This window comes from Ruditapes philippinarum, unplaced genomic scaffold, assembly GCF_026571515.1.
Source record: "Ruditapes philippinarum isolate M1 unplaced genomic scaffold, ASM2657151v2 ctg10725_1_1_1_1, whole genome shotgun sequence".
Lineage (NCBI taxonomy): Eukaryota > Metazoa > Mollusca > Bivalvia > Venerida > Veneridae > Ruditapes > Ruditapes philippinarum.
This window is the reverse complement of record NW_026855837.1, coordinates 13,104-31,581: the sequence shown is the minus strand read 5'-3', so window position 1 is coordinate 31,581 and position 18,478 is coordinate 13,104. Positions and strand designations below refer to the sequence as shown.

Below are 18,478 nucleotides of genomic sequence, written 5' to 3'. Positions count from 1 at the left end.
CACATGACTTGTTTTAAAACTATTGGGTGATTCTGTCGGCGTCTAAATTTCGTTCAATACATCTAGATATATTTACGTTTTAAACCCAAAATAAATAGAATTTATACATTTCATGCTGATTTTAGCGTGATTTGTGTACCTTAAATCATTTTGATATTTTTGTCATTTATTTGGCCGAGTATCCCTTTAATCCTTTTTTTGTCCGTGATTAATTATCGAATAGTTAATTGGTTAATTCTTCAAAACATGTCAATAATTTATTACTGGGCTACATACTCTGAAGATACTTATGAAATAGGATACAAAATACATTTTTATACTTGCAATTATATATCTACACAGAAATAATTTAAATTCTTACATGAAATATTATCATACGCATACTTTAGGTATATTATTCTAATTAACAAATTCACAGTTTTACAATCACAAATGTTACGTGAAAAACATAGGTCTTTACAATTTTCGGTTAAATACCTTGCATTTACGTGTACACCTATCAAAGACTATTTATTATCTAAGAAAATTTCGAAATATGTATTGACTTAATGGCGAACAGTGCAGAACAATATTAGATGGCATGGTTGTCTTAATTTGATTCTGTAGTCGCCAGATAGTTTAATCATTGGTGTTAATCTTTTATATAAAAGAGCATCCCTTGTATGCTTAAGTAGTAAAGCTTTGTTTAGCAGGTATTTCAAACTTTACACAAAGTGAATACTAAAATTATTCGTTAAATAAACCCCTCGAAGAAATCAAAATCACACTCATAATATTCTGTCAAATATAAAACTGAAGAAGTACACGCAACCTATCATTGTTATCGATTTATATAGCGTTATGTAATGGTATTTGGCCACTAATTTCATGTTTATAAACATTGTCAGACAGGTATTTTATCGTACGCATAACAGCTTTGAAGATGTATTCATATTTTACCAGCGGCATGTTCGAGCGTAATTGTAATCTATAGAGAATTTAATTACCGTATTTAAGAGGTAAAACAGACTAAATGTCTTACATCGATCGGCAGGCTATTTCATACAGAAATTTTTGTCCTAGAGTATAAAGAAATATACAAGAAATATGTTGAAAATAGTATTAATGAGTTATTCTTTACTAATTTAAAAGTTAGCAAGGCGTTACAATGCTTTTTAATTTTATGTCATTTTTTTTACAATAAGAATTATTATTCTGGAATGTTTTAAAATTTCACATTTTAAATTGTTTAAGTTATTGATATATACCTACACCAAAGTGATCATAAATTATTTCCAGTCCCGTCATGTCATAAAAACCTCAGTGGAATCCGATTGAAGCGTAATTTAGACTGGTATAAGCTGATGATATATCATTGACAATATTTAATATCCAGTTTGGTTCAAACCAAATTAAAAATGAAACTGATGTAATATTGATAATATCAATTCAGCCATTTTGGTAACTGAAGGGAATTTAACTCTACAAAGCATGATGGAATTCAATACGTTCAAGAAAAGAATCGTGATATACTAGCAGTCCAAGTTCTAAGCAAGTTTGATTTAAGTAAAAAACATAAAAGTGCTAGTATGCGCGTAAGCACAGAAGAACACATGAGCGACGGAAAACATGCGGTCGCAGTAAAAGGCAACAATTCTCAACAATGTCTGAAACCTAACCATATTGATATATACAAAAAGTAAGATGGGAATATTGTCACACTAGGACTATTCTTTAATAAAACAACTCTAAACTAGTTTCAAATTAGCAATTGATACAATAATAATTTAAAACAGTAAATCAAAAAAAAAAAAACAAATATCGAAAAGTTACTTAAAAAATGTAAGAAACTAATTTAAAAAAAATACAAAAAAAACATAAACCCCTGAAATATTTAAAAACTAAATTAAAAAGAAAACCTACTGGGATATCTCTCATTTTAAATGTACCTAAATTTACAGTAAAAAAATTTACCCAAAGAAGTCTTTTTAAACAAAAAATTTTTAATAAAGAAAAAATTTATTTTAAAATAAAAAAACCAAGGGGCCATGGGGGGTAATAAACGTAAAATTGCGAACATCAAAAAATGTTCGGCAGCCAATGTGGTATCTTTTAAGTGTAAAAATGCATTAATTTAAGATAGAGCAGTCTAATGTAAAACGATATCTGTATAATCCTACATATTGACTTTTTAGTTCTTAACTGCAGACTCAAAAGAAATTATAATTTACATGCAAAGAATTATTTCAAGACCGAACCAATCCGATCTTTTTTCGCTGCACGTAAGTTTAACAAACTATCAATAGCTCTTTTATCTTGAATTTCGTTCCACATCGATGGGATATTTTCTGTGTTTATGCCATAATATTCAGCCAGCTGCTGTTTATATTTCCCCATAAACCACATCCAAAACAATGAGCAATCTTCCATTACTCTAACTGGTTCAATATCCCACTTACTTACTAATGATTTGTAGTCTTTAAATTTGTGTCTTTTGCCTTTGCACTCACTCCTTTCCTGTGGATTACATCGATAATCAATCATGCAACACGCAACATCTGCAACACGTGTTACATTTACATGGCACGACGTCAGAAATATATTCCCAGTGTCTTCATAAAAACAACCTGCTACTCCTAAAGGCCTGTGCTGCAGACAAATATGAAACATATCGTCATGGTTTTTGAGCGCCAAAATTGAGATACAGGGCTTCCCCACAACCAATACATTGCTCCGAACCCCCACAGATCTTTGAAATATAGTTTCTATTGGGGTTACATCCCATTGTCCATCTAACCGTGTTCTTCTGTTTGCAGTTTCTGTACATGTTACAAGCCCATTTTTTTTGTATAATTCTAGCTTTGTCAATGATTTTATTTACACAAAATCAACTAATCTGTACACATTCTAAATGTGATTTAAGTCCATCGCAACGTTATTCAAAACAATTGTTAGAAAATGTGAAATTTGTCGTTCATTGATATAAAACGTTTCAATCCAATCTTGGAAATGATGCTCTGTGGTCTGGGAAAATTTTATTTGTACTCTTTTTCAACTGGGAGTTCACACTAATCTTCAAAGTAAAGATTTTTTATTTCCTTTCTGCCACTTTCTTGGTAAACACCGATATTGCTCGTGAAAATAAACATTTATTCGCTTTTTGGGTGACCCAAATAAATGAAATTGAATTCGGGGTTTAAAAGAATGAAAAATTTTAAAATTTGGTCAAAATCTTTTCCTGCCCAAATTTTTGGCCCAGAAAAAAAATTTTTAAAAGGAGCAAAAAATTTTTTTAAGTGGGGTTAATCTATTTTTTAAAAACCCCCCATTTTATTTTCCCTTTGTCAACTTTTTTTTTCAATATTCTCCCTAACTAATTTTTCAATTACCCAAATGCATTAAAGTGCGGGCCAGTATCTTCACTTTCCCTGCCTCTAAATAGGGCAAAAAAACCTTTTGATTTGTTTACGAAAAACCCTATCAAAAGGGGGCCCTGGGGGCTATGGGATTGCTAAATTTTACATTTCCCCTTTTCCCCTTAAAAAAGTTTTAAAAAGATTTTTAAATTGAAATTTTTAAATCTTAAAAAACCGTTTTTTTCCCATTTGTTTTAATGCATGGCTGTGGCTTCGGAGAGATGTCTTAATTGATTTGTTGAATTTCATTTAAAAATTTGTTTCACTTTCCAATTGAGTAAATACATTTCCATTCCCTTTTGACAGATAAGTTGTACCTTTTTTGTCAATTAGTGCTAAATTTATTTCTTCCGTGGCACTTTTGCAACTAGCTTCATTTTTTTCTCAGTTTTTTCTGATGACTGTGTGTGCTGATTTTGTTTGTTTAAAAGAAAATTTCTTTTGGCATACTGTATATCCACTTATGTCTATTTTTCGGGTTTTCACAAATGACCAGATAAATTTTTTTTATTTCTAGTTTTTTTCATCAATTTATCATCTTTTTAGAATCGGTTCATAAAACAATATACTTCAAAAACATTTTGAAAAAACAATTTAAAGTCGCTTCTTTCTTAACGGGAACTATTTTCGGGTTTGATTGTATTACTAAACGTAACGATTCCGTTTCAATTGACTTTCCAAAAACCCCGGGCAAAATTTGGGAATATTTCAAAGAGTGTAAACATTTTTTCCCGGGTATAACGCAATTCAAAATTTTCAAGCTCCCAATTGGGTTTTTTTCCGGGGTTCGTCTTCATGGGTTTTTAAAAACAAATCTTTGTATCATTTTTCTACCTTTACGTTTGTTGTAAAAAAGTGGTTTAAACTCCATATTTTTGTTGGGCAACAATTAAATTTACAAAAACCCGTCTAAACATTCCCCAAAGACCCGCTCCTTTTCCCTCAATTGTTTTTTCCCGTATTTGTTCTTTTGAAAAAAGGGTTCCATTTCGATCAAATGCTTTTTTTTTTGTGTTTTGATATCAAATCCTGAGTGACACTTGGGATTTCCCATTATAGTAATTTTAAAAAACTCGTAAAACGTCACATTTCAAAAAACCCTTTTTTGAGCCATTTTTAGTGTTCCATCAAAAAAGTTTTCAAGGGGCCAATGTTTCCCAATAAATTTTCCCTTTCTTTTTTCGGGGGGTTAAAACCCCCGGGAAAGGAAAAATTAAAAAACCTCTGGCCCAAAACCCCCCTTTTCCCAATATGATGTGTAGCAAAAAATCTTTTAAAGTTTTAAAAGATTTTCTCGATTTTTAAAAAAAGAGAAATTTTTTAAATAGCTCGTTGTCATAACGTCCCAACTCGGTTGGGGAAAACATTCCGGTTGATAAATTTTCCATTGGGGGAAAATTTTCCCTGCCAGAGGGTTCGGAAATAAAAAAACGTTTGACCTCTTTCGAATTTTATAACATCAGAAAACGTTTGGGTTAATGTCGGATATGCCTTCGAATTCTGCAGCCTCTTTAGTAACTTTGTCTAAAATTTGGGAAAAACATTTTTTTAAAAACCCCTTTAACTTTTAGTGGGGCTTGATCTCAGGAAAAATTTTTTATTGGGATTAAAAAAACAGGGTTTTTTCGAAAATCCCCAAGGGCTGTTGTTCCCCCTAAATTTTTAAAAGTAAGAAATGGGGTGTGCAAGAATTTTCCCAAAAATCATTTCATTTTTGAAAAACTTTCACCCCATTAAAATTTAAAATAGTTTCATCTCCTAAGCCCCGCTTTTTATTGTTGATAATTTTATTTCCCTTTTATAAAACGAAATTTTTCGGTTTTTTGGCATTCTTTGGGCCTTTTTACCTTCGGTTTTCAAATTACTAAAATATAAAACATATGGTAAGAGAAGAAAGTATTTTTCCTCCTTACAAGGGGAACCAAACCTTTATATGGGGATTTCCCCTTGGGGGACTCGGCCACCGGGGGCTGGGTGGGAATTTGCATCCAAACATTTTGTTGAGCAGCGGGGGATTTCCCTGAGCTTTGGTATACCAAAACTGATAGAACAATCAATTGTTTCTCATTGATTTTTCTATTGACTTCACCTAAGATAAGTTTTTATCCTTCTGTTGGAAATAAAAAAATGTTCTCCATCAAGTAGTTCAAAAATATATCCCTGTACCATATAGAACTAAGAGACAACATCGACTAATTCGCGTTCACGTGATGGAAAGTCAATGCTTTCACTGCTTGTGTCAGAACATTTTGATTGAGTCACCATATATGAGCAATTTCACGAACAAGTGTTCAATCTCTAAAAATGCATTTTCGTCTGTTATCGAATGTTTTTGACGTATCAAGGAAAATTTTGAATTGCCAAGCGTTTTTCGTCCCTTTCAAGCAATAGCTTTAAACCCAAGACCAAATACAGCTTAAGAAAAAAGTATGGCGTTCTCTTCCCCATTCTTTGCCAAGACATTGGCCCGAATAGTTTAATTTACTGATGTTATTTTTTCTTTTCCTTTTTTAATTTTCCTTGCTTTTTTGGTTTTTTTTTGTTTGAAAATCAAAACACCAGCGAAACTAAATTTTTGTAACTTTCTTTAATTTGGGGGACCCTAGCAATTTGGGGTTTTTATTTGTACCCCCCTGTTACCCCGGGTTCAAATTTTATTTTTTTTTCTGGCGTGTTTTCCCCATTTTTGCAAATTTACCGGGAAACAGGCCCGAAAATTTTAAAAGGGTTCCTTGCACAAGACCCTTTCCCCCCAGTTTTTATATTAAAACTTCGCCCAATTTTTGAACCAAATTTTCCCCCAAATTTTTTACCCTGTAAAGTTTTGTATGGGGAGACCTTTGGGAACTGCAATTATATCTGTTTTTCTTTCCCCTCCCTTTTGTACCGAGTGAGTTGCAAAAAGATGGTAAAATTCCCCCAATTTGTAATGTTTATTTACATGCGTTTCAAGGGCCTTTTTTAAATTTTGTTTTTGGGGGTCATCATTTAAAATTATTTTTAAATTTAAAAAAGGGGTAATAAAACGGGAAAGGAAACAACTATCTTTCTTTCTAATGATGAAAATTGTGACAAAAAACCCCCAAATCAAAGGGTAAAACCCTTTCAAATAAATAAAGATAAAGGGTTTACGATTTGTTTAGAAATGGAAAATTATTTTTTGGAAACCAAAATCCCCCTTGCAATTTTAAAAAAAAAATTGACTTTAAAATTTAAATAACTTCCCCCCTCTACATTGGGGGCCAAAAAAAAAATTTAAAAATTCCAATTTTGATGCATATCTAGGAAATTCCCTACCCTTTAAAGGGCAGTTTTTTTTTGAAAAAATTTTTTTCCCATTATCACAAAAGAAGGTTATTAATAAGATTTGATTTTTGGGAAAAAATAAAGGCCCCCCCCAAAAAAGTTTTTAAAAAATAACGTTATTTAAAGGGCAAAACCGAGAAAACCCCTTTAACTTTTCCCCTTTGTTGGGTTTTGGATTTCATTCTACACCCTTTTTTCAGGGAAAAAGAAAAAAAGTAAAGGCCCAAATTTACAAAATTTTTCCCCCAAATGGATATTTTTTCTGTACCAAAAAAAAAGGAAAATGCCCCTTTTTTGGGGGTAAAGTTTCCCCAAAAAAATTTTTTTAAATAAAGGGTACAAAATTGATACCTTAAAAAAATTTTGGAATAACCCATTTTGTTTTTTTCTTGGGGGAAAAAAAAAGTTACGGATCCTTTTTGTATTACATTTTTCCCGGGAGATAGGAAAATTGTTTGTTAAATGCAAACACTGTTAAAAAACAAATTTTGCTGTTAAAAAAAAAATTTAAAAGGTAAAATACAATATCTTTTGTCTAAGTTGCCAAAAACGTCTATTTGAACAACGTCTGTAACTTGTATTTTCTGGTCCATTTTATTCACTAAGCCAAATCTTTGAATAATTCTGTCAACATCAGGATCTCTTCGAGTCTCTATTTGCTCTACATAGTCTGAAATGATAATGATGATTTACATATTATCACATTACCTGCGGCGCAGGAGTGTAATAAAGCCATATATTATACATCACTTGCATACGCCCTTCTAAATTTTATATGACGTCATCAGGTCCATAAACCGCATACAAACCAGGGGTGGTCCATAATTCTTATGAAGACCGTTTAAACGTAACTTTCACGACGTGCGAATTTCACGACGACACAAACAGACGCTAATTCGTCAAATTGGCTGGGCGATTAAAAGAAGAGCATGATTGTTTGCTTCATCGCTTGAAAATAATAAAACAAAATTCGACTAGGGTTTGAGATATCTCACACACTGAACAAGTAAAATTACTATTTGAAAGCAAATAATAGTTTAAATGACAGCAAAAAACAAGAGGTGGAAAGATTTAGATTCGGTATAATATAACAAATAATACATGGCCTTTCGGGCAAAATGCAAGTTAACTGCGCTGCGGGCCATATACCGATGTGATGTGATAAATAGAATATTATATTCGTGTAGAATCAATAAAAAATTTATTGAACTCGTTGAATAAAATAATATTATGCTCGCCAGAGGGTCGCATATGATTTTATTAAACTCGTTCAATAAGTTAAACATTAAACTACACTCATTCAATATCCTCTATTAATTATTAGCATATTGATGATTAAATACTGGCTATTTCAATTGATGATACATCATTATATCATAAAGTACGAAGCTCTGCACAAGTATGAAAATAAGTCAATGCATACTTTTGTGATTTCAATTACTTCTTTTCCTTAGTAGGCCAGACAATCTGATTCATCCGTTAATACTTAACTTAAACGGGCCTTACAACATTCAAACATATATTTCGGCATTAGTTCATAAGCTTCAATTATTTCATTTCTTCTTTAAATTAAAACCAAATTAACATATTGTAAAGTTATACCTTTCATTTATTTTGTTTTGTCTTAAAATTAAAGAGTAAATTGTCATATTGTAATGTTATTCATTTTATTTAACGGGTAATTTCACATTCTGATGTAAATATCTTATTTTGGAAGTGATTATTTTCAGACAACGGTCAAAGGAGCATTGCTTACCTGGTGCATCAGAATATTCTGAATCAGAGTCATCAGATGGCTGGACCGCTAAAATATAACATTCAGTAAATATGAATTTAAACTCTTCGTTCTAAAGATTATCTGATATAAACATGTGTTTATAACATTTTGATATATTAGATATATACTCAATATACTCACTAATTCTGCGTCATCACTTAATTCACGGTAATGGCATATTTTCATGTGACCGGCATAAAAATGGTCAGAATTGACGTACTTAATTCAAACACCTTAACACGTACTTTATTCAAACACCTTAACAATAAAGTTTTTGTGCAAAATATTTTAAATGTATAGATTTTAACGTGAAACAGAACAACATATTTACAAACTTCTGCAAAAAGCAACAATAGTCCGTTAAATTTGTGCATACGTCTGAAACAATCATCATTTACTAAATGTTCCTGTTTCTTGAAAAATAAATTTTGAGTTGCAATGTAAAGATACTTATAATATTTAAAATTATGCAAAATAGCATGTAGAAATTTTGAATGAAACATGAAACACCATTGCCGCGATTTTAATGATGACATTCTATTTTCAAAATGGCCGACATATGGTCTAAGTCTGGCTCATTTAAACTTATTTTGACTAAATATATTGTTGTTTCCTTGTGTCATACAGCAGAAAATACCTATATGTTACAGCCTATGACATTTTTTGTACCATAAGTTTCATTTGTTGTTTTCTCTCTTACTTTAAAGCGTTAAGGACCGTGAACTAAGAGGAGCACAGTATACTAATCGTTACATACAATGCATATGGAGCATGGAGAATGTTATAAGGCAGTGTCCGATGAGCAGCGAGCTCTACTTTTGACAGTACCGAATGATATGATTCAAAACAGTAAACGGAAATAATTCATTTTCTATGTAGATAACTTGGAAAATATGAAATACTCAAGAGGGTCAAAAGCTTCCAGGCGCTCACCTGAGGACAAAAAAGTGTTCAACTTGGTAATAAATAATGTAATACTAACTTTAAAAAAAATCATGTATACTAGTACTTCAAAGTTTGAAGGACCTACACTCCTGTGAATATAATTCACAAAAACTGTTTACTGTTCCTGTATCGATAGTGAGCCAGCAAGAAAAGCTAGAATGCTTTTAAACCTTTCCCATATTAAACTGTTGACCCCTTGGTCGGTTTACTTCCAAATAAAGGGCTGATCGGATTCCATATAGTTGTTTTGTCTACCTGGGGCAGGGTAAAGTTTGACACAAAAGCTATTATTTAAGCATCTTGATAGAAGTCCACTAGTAAATGTTTCATAATTAATTGTTAAGCTTTAGCTACAAAGTGTGCATGATTGAACATACAAACGACCTTAAGGGTAACACGCCCTTAAGAAATAAATGCAATTCGTTGTCGAATGTTCACAATTATTCCTAGTTGAAAGTAAACATCTTTGAAAACTTTAACCTTAGATATTGATCAGCGACATCTTCGCCGCCGCAGCGTATTTCATTGCAATTATTTCAATTTTCTTTCGAAAAGTTGAGCTTATAAAAATGTGTTATATATGTTAGCTTTCGAATCGGTTTCATTTTAAAATGAATATCTGATTGCTTATGGTTGTATTGTTGAAAAATATAAGACATTCAAAATCGCAATCTAGGTAATTAGGGCATTAAATTCATTTAAATTCATTTTATTTCAAATATGATAATGTTAACAATTTATCCATAAGGTTCAAAACACTTCCATATGAAGCTGTTCAATTAACTGTAAATGTAGGCAAAACCTGTGTGTACTTTGATAAAATAAATTTATGTACTTAGTAAAACCCTTAACTAAATATTCAAATATTTTAGATTGCAATTTACCTTGAAGCTCATTCTCTATATCGTCAAGATTCTTCACAAGCTCGTCCTGTCCTGTTGACTTCAAGCCTTTCTTTAATGTGAGAAATAAGGATTCACCTCTTGTTCTGATATACTTTATGAGTTCCCTTATAACATTAGACGTTGTTTTTTCTTCCTAAAACAAAAATAATTCCAATTACAAACTATAATTTGTTACTTCGGGTACGATTGTTGATTAGTAAAGTACATGTACACTGTCCTTTTAAAAATATATCTAGATACTAAGAACGAGTCTGGAAAAGGGTTGATCCCACAGAAGAATTAAAAACAACAATATTACACAATGAGGGATACTAGAAATGTGCAATACCCATTACACCCTTAAGCTCCACTAAAGCAAAGTTCCAATTGAAGTTTTATTTTGGTTTTCGGAATAACAAGAGTAATGTTGGTGTCATAACATAAGTATGGGGCAATCTATAACGCTTTCAGTTGTGTTAATATCATACACGTTATTTCAATATCTGAAATACTATATTCAAATGGTCTACACTTGCTGTGAAATCAAAAGTTGCGAGTATAATGTCTTGCTTCAGCAATAACTTGTAGATCCATTAAATGGAAAGAATGTTGACTGACAAAAGATGTTTGCCAACCATACATTGAACCTATTTGGTGTCACACGATAATAAGACCAACGTTACAAAGTGATGTGACATTTATCTATAATATGTGTAATTGCAAATTGTTTTAAAGTGCTGCTAAAGAAAAATGTCATGACACCCTTGTTAAGTTATTCCTTCAATTTGTTACACATTCACATGTGATTTGTACGGAAACTTTATTCAATCAGTTTTCTGTATTAAACATGACAAATTGAAAGTATATTAAATATGCTGAATTCACTTTCTTACTTTGATATCCCTGGCAATGTGCTGTGGTAATACCTCTTCTGCTTCTAAATAGTCCAACAACGGATGCGGGTTTAGCTTTTCAACTAAGTTTGGTAATGACCTATTCAGCACCCTCTCGTACAAAGGTTTATCTAGTAAAACACAAATGATTCCTTTAAAATTATTTTCACACTGAGACTGTTAAAATGGCGTATTCCTTAAAAATAATGCCATCGAATAATATAAATATGAGCTGTAGATAGAAGTTAATTACGTTAGCATTATTGAATGGGAATGAGAATACTTTTACAGGTGAACAAAATCCTTAAGCGCCATCAATAAATGAAAAGTAGTTTTTTACTGGCGAATATAGAGAATACATGGTTGATGTCGGGATGGAGAAGGCGATGAAAGTGTATCTTGGCGAGCTTTAGCAAGAGACAAAAGACTGGTACTGAGTTCGTACATTGAAAATGGTAGGTAGATAGATCTCATTGAGTAGGTGTGCAGTGCACAAGTACCGTAACGTTGCCTTGCCTATTTTTTTTATTTATCCCCTTTGTTTATTTTATACTTTGAACTTTTTCCGGGACATCACTCTAAAACTATAAGAGGTATCAACATGAATCTTTGTAGGTAGATAGATCTCATTGAGTAAGAGGGTAGTGCACAAGAACCGTAACTCTGCCTTGCCTAATTTTTGAATTATTCCCCTTTGTTTATTTTTACACTTTGAGCTTTGTCCAGGACATAACTCTAAAACTATCAAAGGTATCAACAGGAATCTTTGTAGGAAGATAGATCTCATTGAGTAGATATGCAGTGTACAAGAACCGTAACTCTGCCTAGCCTAATTTTTTAATAATTCCCCTTTGTTTATTTTCACACTTTGAACTTTGTCCAGGACATAACTCTAAAACTATAAGGGGTATCAACATGAAACTTTGTAGGTAGATAGATCTCATTAAGTAGGTTTGCAGTGCACAAGAACTGTAACAATGTCTTGCTTACTTTAAGTGTTATTGCCCATTGTTCATTTTGCACTTTGAACTTTGTCCGGCACATTACTTTAAAATTATAAGAGATATCAACATGAAACTTTGTAGATAGATAGGTCTCATTGGGTAGAAGTGCAGTGCTTAAGAATCATTACTTTTCCTTGCCTTATTTTGAAGTTACTGCCCTTTGTTTATTTTTACTTTTTGACTTTTGTCCGGGACATAACTTTAAAACTATTAGAGATATCAACATGACACTTTGTAGATAGCTAGATATCAGTGGATCGAACTGCAATGCTTAAAGAACCTAAACAAAGCCTGGTCAAATTTTGGAGTTATTGCCCTTTGTTCATTTTAACACTTTGAATTTTACTCGGGACATAACTCTGAAACTATAAGTGATATCATCGGGAAACTTTATAGATAGATAGATCTCATTGAATAGAAGTGCAGTGCAAAAAAACATAACTCCGCCTTGCCTAATTTTGGAGATTTTGCCCTTTGTTCATTTTTTTATACTTTCCTGTGTCCAGAACCTTCTCGGGGAGCATCACCCGGTTCAACCGGTTCTTGTTTTCATAGTTGGGCTGTGTGACCTAGTTTTCGACCCAGGTGACCCATATAAAAACTTATCTAAAATCATCAAAACAACATTTCTCACCAATTTCAGGATATTTGGACTAAAACAATAGTCCCTAGAGTGTATTTCTACATTTGGAAACCTATGACCCCGGGGTGGGGCCAATTTTGATACTAGAGAATAGATTTGAACAACTTTGTATGAGGACATAAAGGTGATATCATTTACAAATATCAAAGCTCTAAGCTTTTTTTCTTCAGAAAAGAAGATTTTTTTTAAAGTTTTTACCATATGAAAATCATTGACCCCCGGGGCGGGCCGATTTTGACCCAATGGCTATAATTTGAACCATCTTTAAAGAGGTCTACTACACAATGTTTTATGCCAAAAATCTAACACCTAGCTTTTGTGACTTCAAAGAAGCTGATTTGAAGTTTTTTACTATATACATATAAGGCAAATCATTGACCCCCTGGGGCGAGGCCAATATTTACCCCAGAGCTATAATTTGAACAGTGTTGGTAGAAATCTACACACTATCTTTCATGACAAATAACGAACCTCTAGCTTTTGTCAATTCAGAGAAGATGATTGTGTATTAAAACGTTAATACTATATACATATAAGGAAAATCAATGACCCCTCGGGCGAAGCTAATTTTGACACCAGGTCTTTAATTTAAACATCTTATTTGATGATGTCACACACACAATATGTAAGCTCTGGGCCTTGCACTTTCAATGGAGAATATTTTTTAAGTTTTTAGTTTATACATGTAAGGAAAATCAATGACCCCCTTAGGCAAGACTACTGGTGACCCTAGGGCTATAAGTTGAACAACAATTTTGAAGTGTTTCATGAGTTGATGCAACACACAAAATGTCTAAGCTCTAGGCCTTGGACTTTCAGAAAAGAAGATTTTAAAATTTTCATATAAAAAATCTATTTTAGCCCTTCTGACCAAGATGTTCAATTGAGCAAAACCAATTGAACAAATTTTAATAGAGCTTCATGCTAGGAGCATCCCACAAGACTTTGATGAACTTTGACCATGTGGTTTCTGGAAAGTCGTTACGAATTACGCACTGACGCATAGAGGCAATGATGAACGATGGACGCCGAACAAACTGTGATCACAAAAACTCACCTTCAGCACAGGTGAGCTAACAAGTACAAACATATTTGCCACCTGAGCCTTCCCATTTGTCAATATATTCAATGCACATATGACAATAAAGGCTGTAAGAACAAAAGTGTAAAAATATAATTTTGCACCATATACCGGGACCCCAGTACTACCAAACTTCATCCACATTTCAAATAGTTCCCTGAACAAACATTATTATGTATCATTAATGTAGATAATTATTTGACACTGCACTTCCTCATTGATATTTTACAAAGTTGTAGAAACAAGAGACAGGAAGGGCAGTGTCAAAGAACAATAACTCTACATTGATAACTATTTGAAATATTCACCTTTACAATACTTGAAATGATTGTTCTGAGAATTACTTGAAAAATATTGAAGGAATTTGATAAAAAAATTCACACAGTGTTAGATATTAGAGGAAGGAATGGCAATGTCATAGGATAATAATTAATATGTTTCCAATCATGATCGTGATACTTAAAAGTGTAAAAAATGCTTGCCCTGAGTACTTTTATCAAATTATCAATAATACCTCACTGAAACTTCATATAGGTAATGAGACTAGTGAGAGGAAGTGCAGTGTAAAATAACCATAACTCTACATTATTATTTGTCTATTAAACCGGGCGACTGTGTTTAGCTCCCCTGAGGTGAGTTTTTGTGGCGGCTGTGTCCTCAGTCGATGTCGCCAATTTGTTTAAATAAAAGCTCCTGCTAAACACTTGATTTTGACAAAACTTCACAGGAATAATCTTATGGTGGTCCTTTACAACTGTAACATAAATAATTTCAGTCTGATGCAAAAACAACCCACAATAGCTAAATTGGACTTTGAATTTAAATTTTTGAAATAAGTACTCTTCTAAGAACCTACGATGCCAATAGGTTAGATATTTAGTATGAAGCATCACCTTGTGGCCACAAAACAAATAATACTTTCTTGCATATCAGACTGACGTTTCCGTTAGTTTTACCCATGCCGGAATTACATGGGGGTGTCAGATGAGTCGCGTGCTTTACAATGGCACGCTTAGGATCGGAATAGACCCGCCCATTGCACGGTAACGAGGCTTACCGCAACATATGACAGATATTATCAATATGCATAGACCTTTTCTTTATAAATGTGCAATGCAAAAGATCTGAAAAAGAACTCAAATTCACGTATTACTTTTTTGCAACACATGCATTAAATAAATGCATAAAATAAATCACCTTTTCCGAAAGGACCAGGATTTTGTTCTACGCCGGCAAGTACCAACAGTAGGCCTACAAATACAACCGAACCGATACACTTCAAAGCACAATCGAAGTTGACACTAGACTTGTCTCTGTCATTGACGACAAGTTTAAGGCGATGGTTGAAGGAACCAATGCGGCCTCTGTAGGTGCCAATATCAACCCCCATCTTTACATTTACTGAAATAGTACAGCGATAATTACAAATCATTACTTGTAAACGTTGCATATACATATCGGTAACCTCTTTGCGAAATCTTCTTAAACGATACCCTTTTTGCCCATGCACTGGTCATTCTCTGCTGAAAACAATAAGGGACATAAGTGGTATGTCGAGTGAAAAATAAGTAAACCTTGAAGTATTAGAATGTTTTGACTTTGTATTTCTAATGAATGTGTCGAATTTTCAATTACTGCAATCGCTATAAGGTACACAATATTGCGATGTTTCCAATCGGAACATCCTCGGCTATTATCTATAATAACCTCGGAGTTAATACGGATTGAAAGTAACTCTACCCCGTGGTTAGAAACAGAGACCAATGTAAAACGAATATATATATTTTAAATCCAAAGGAAAATAAAGTCTGTTTCGGAACAATTATGATTGAAAATATGTCTGACAATCATTATCATTTTAAATATGCCAACTGATGTAAAGTTTTAAACAAATCCGACTATAATATATATATATATAGAGAGAGAAAAATGAGAGAATATATACACACATACCATCACATCGATATGCCAGTCCAATTACGGCACAGCGCCTAGCAGAACAGTCATGAAAGCATAGCCGCTGCTCATCCACCATCACAAAAATGATGGTTTCAGAACAGCTTTATATACAGTCATAAACTGCACTACACATTGAAACAGGCTCAACATTCGCATATATAGAGTTAGTTCTCTGCTATCATGTCTCACAAATCAACGATGGCATTTTTATTGTCTTCTTCACTGATTGGGACCAGATAACTATATATCTACTTCCGAAAGTCAACTAAATATATATATTGCTTAATATAAGTTCAAAAAAAAATTCACGATAATTGTTTAAAATAAAACAATATTACCCGAAGTTCCTTCAGGACATCTAAATAAATATGGAATGGAAAGAAAGGTTATCAATACATATCGGAAATCCTAGCAGTATGGACTTGGGAGTTGCCTCCCTTCACTATTGCTCAAGATTGATGTTCTTGAAATATTTTAAGGTTAATATACGTACCTGCTCACATGCAGCTTTCATCATCTTTTGCATACCTTTCTGTTCTAATTAAATGCCGAATGTAATCTAAGTAATAACTCCGAATCTTTTGGACCTACAGGGTCTAGACCGTGTTAGGATAGTGTAAAAAGTAATTCTTGAAAAAATATATAGATTCTACTGTATATATAATATATAGGCTATATATTATATATACATGAACAGTATATATTTTATGTAGGATGATTTTTTACCCTATCCCAATACTGTATCGAGTCCGTATCCCTATGTTTGGACCTGTCTTTCTGTGCAGGCTAAATGTAATGTTAGTGTTTATAAGCTGTTCTTAGCTACATGTACGCGCCAGTCTGACCTGGCGGGAGAAAAAAAAACAGCAGAGGCAGAAATATGGAATCCTTAATCCATTAGTTACATGTAGTATTACGTTATATTTTAACACCACTGTTATATAGTATCAATCAATCAATTATAGTAGACCCGACTTTGTACAATACATTCCTACTCATTCTCTAGAAAGCATAAAAAATATACCGAAGTCTCAAAATAGACTAGCAATTTTAGGTCACAGCACCTGTATCGAATGACCTACAAGTGATGTGCATTATTACAGGCTTCAATTAGTTTATATCACGATATACTTACCAACACAAATCAAATTATTGTACTAAATTTTACTTCGAATACACGAAAGAAAGAACAATTTAAGGCAAAAGAATAAAAAAAAATAACGCTTACCGTGCAATTTCTGTTTCAGTGCTTGGCTAAAAATAGATTTAGCAACAGGAAGTTACGCTTTAATTGCAGGAATCCACGTGTGTAGATGCTCGTGATTTCGTGGGAGTTATTAATAGTTTAAATAGGCAAATTTAACTACGCAAGAAAGAATTTTATTTTGTAAAATGCTTTTCATTAGCGACTCTTTATCACTGGCATTTATTAAAATATCAATTCGACTCATTTATCTTATCAATCATCATTGTTATGTTACTGATCGTATTTGAGTATATTTTTCCTTATTTTCCAAATATTGGGCGTCCATGGCCGAGTGGCTTCAAACCACTTGCCCCTCACCCGTCGACTTTGGATTCTTTCATGTGATGAAGCTTTCCAGTGCCGATAGTTTACTTAGTGTTTGTTATGCATATTCCACCAGTAAAACTGGAAAGTCGCCATATGTCGGTGAGACATAAACCCTAATGAAATAAAATAAAATGAAATAAATTTTTTTTAAAAAATTGATAACTGCCTTACAGGCACATAATGCTTCTAAAACATTTTTTATTTCGTATTATAAAGACCAAACATGAATTTTATAACTTTGGAGCATGTTAAATGCTTGTTACCTAGCGCTAAATATAATTATATAGGTAGCATATAATGCCATCGTCTGATACCCACGGCCGAACCATTAACATGACATGTTATGTTACATATTAATCAACAGTGGGTATCCGACGATGCAAACTGTAAACAAAGTAGTACTTTGACTTTCATACAAAATACTAAATTACTAGAACTATACTATTGGCCAAAAAGCAACAAAAGAAAAAGATGGTTCAGGTAAGTCGCCAATCAGTAACAAATTAGAAACGATAAAGGTGCGCCAAAAATAATAAAAAAATATTTTGAAAAATATATACATGTATAAGAAATTCTTGGGCATACTGTGTCTTTAATATAATTGTATCGTGTTATGCAGGTGCGCGACACCTTATTCAAACGCGGAGTGTTATATGAGCCGTGTCACGACAAAACCAACATAGTGCGTTTGCGACCAGCATGGATCCTGACCAGCCTGCGCATCGGATCCATGCTGGTCGCAAACGCAATATGCTGGTTTTGTCATGACGCGGCTCATATAATGGATATAAAATCAATCTGTAATTCGCCGATATTAATCTATTACATTGTACATATTTGAACGCCTGAATCATTTAAACTCCGAAAACGATGAATATCCCGGGTCATTTTGCTGTAGATTCATGTAGTCCTTGAACACAATTTTAATTGTTTAATTAATTGTGCTTAGGAGACCTTTCTAGAGTTAAATCCTTTACAAACCTATAAATGCACAGTGCGTTAACTGGTATGAGTATTA

General features: G+C 32.9%; 1 protein-coding gene across 1 annotated transcript; it reads right to left on the bottom strand.

The window, feature by feature from the left end:
• Nucleotides 1-5,322: 5,322 nt before the first annotated feature.
• Nucleotides 5,323-17,143, bottom strand: LOC132744550 (uncharacterized; the record flags this gene model as incomplete). Its single annotated transcript, XM_060733298.1, has 7 exons — nucleotides 17,116-17,143; nucleotides 15,126-15,329; nucleotides 11,201-11,331; nucleotides 10,308-10,461; nucleotides 8,458-8,505; nucleotides 7,225-7,371; nucleotides 5,323-5,436 (listed from the first exon to the last, which is right to left on the bottom strand). Coding segments are annotated over exons 2-7 (787 nt in total), but the record flags the coding sequence as incomplete, so codon positions are not given.
• Nucleotides 17,144-18,478: the final 1,335 nt, after the last annotated feature.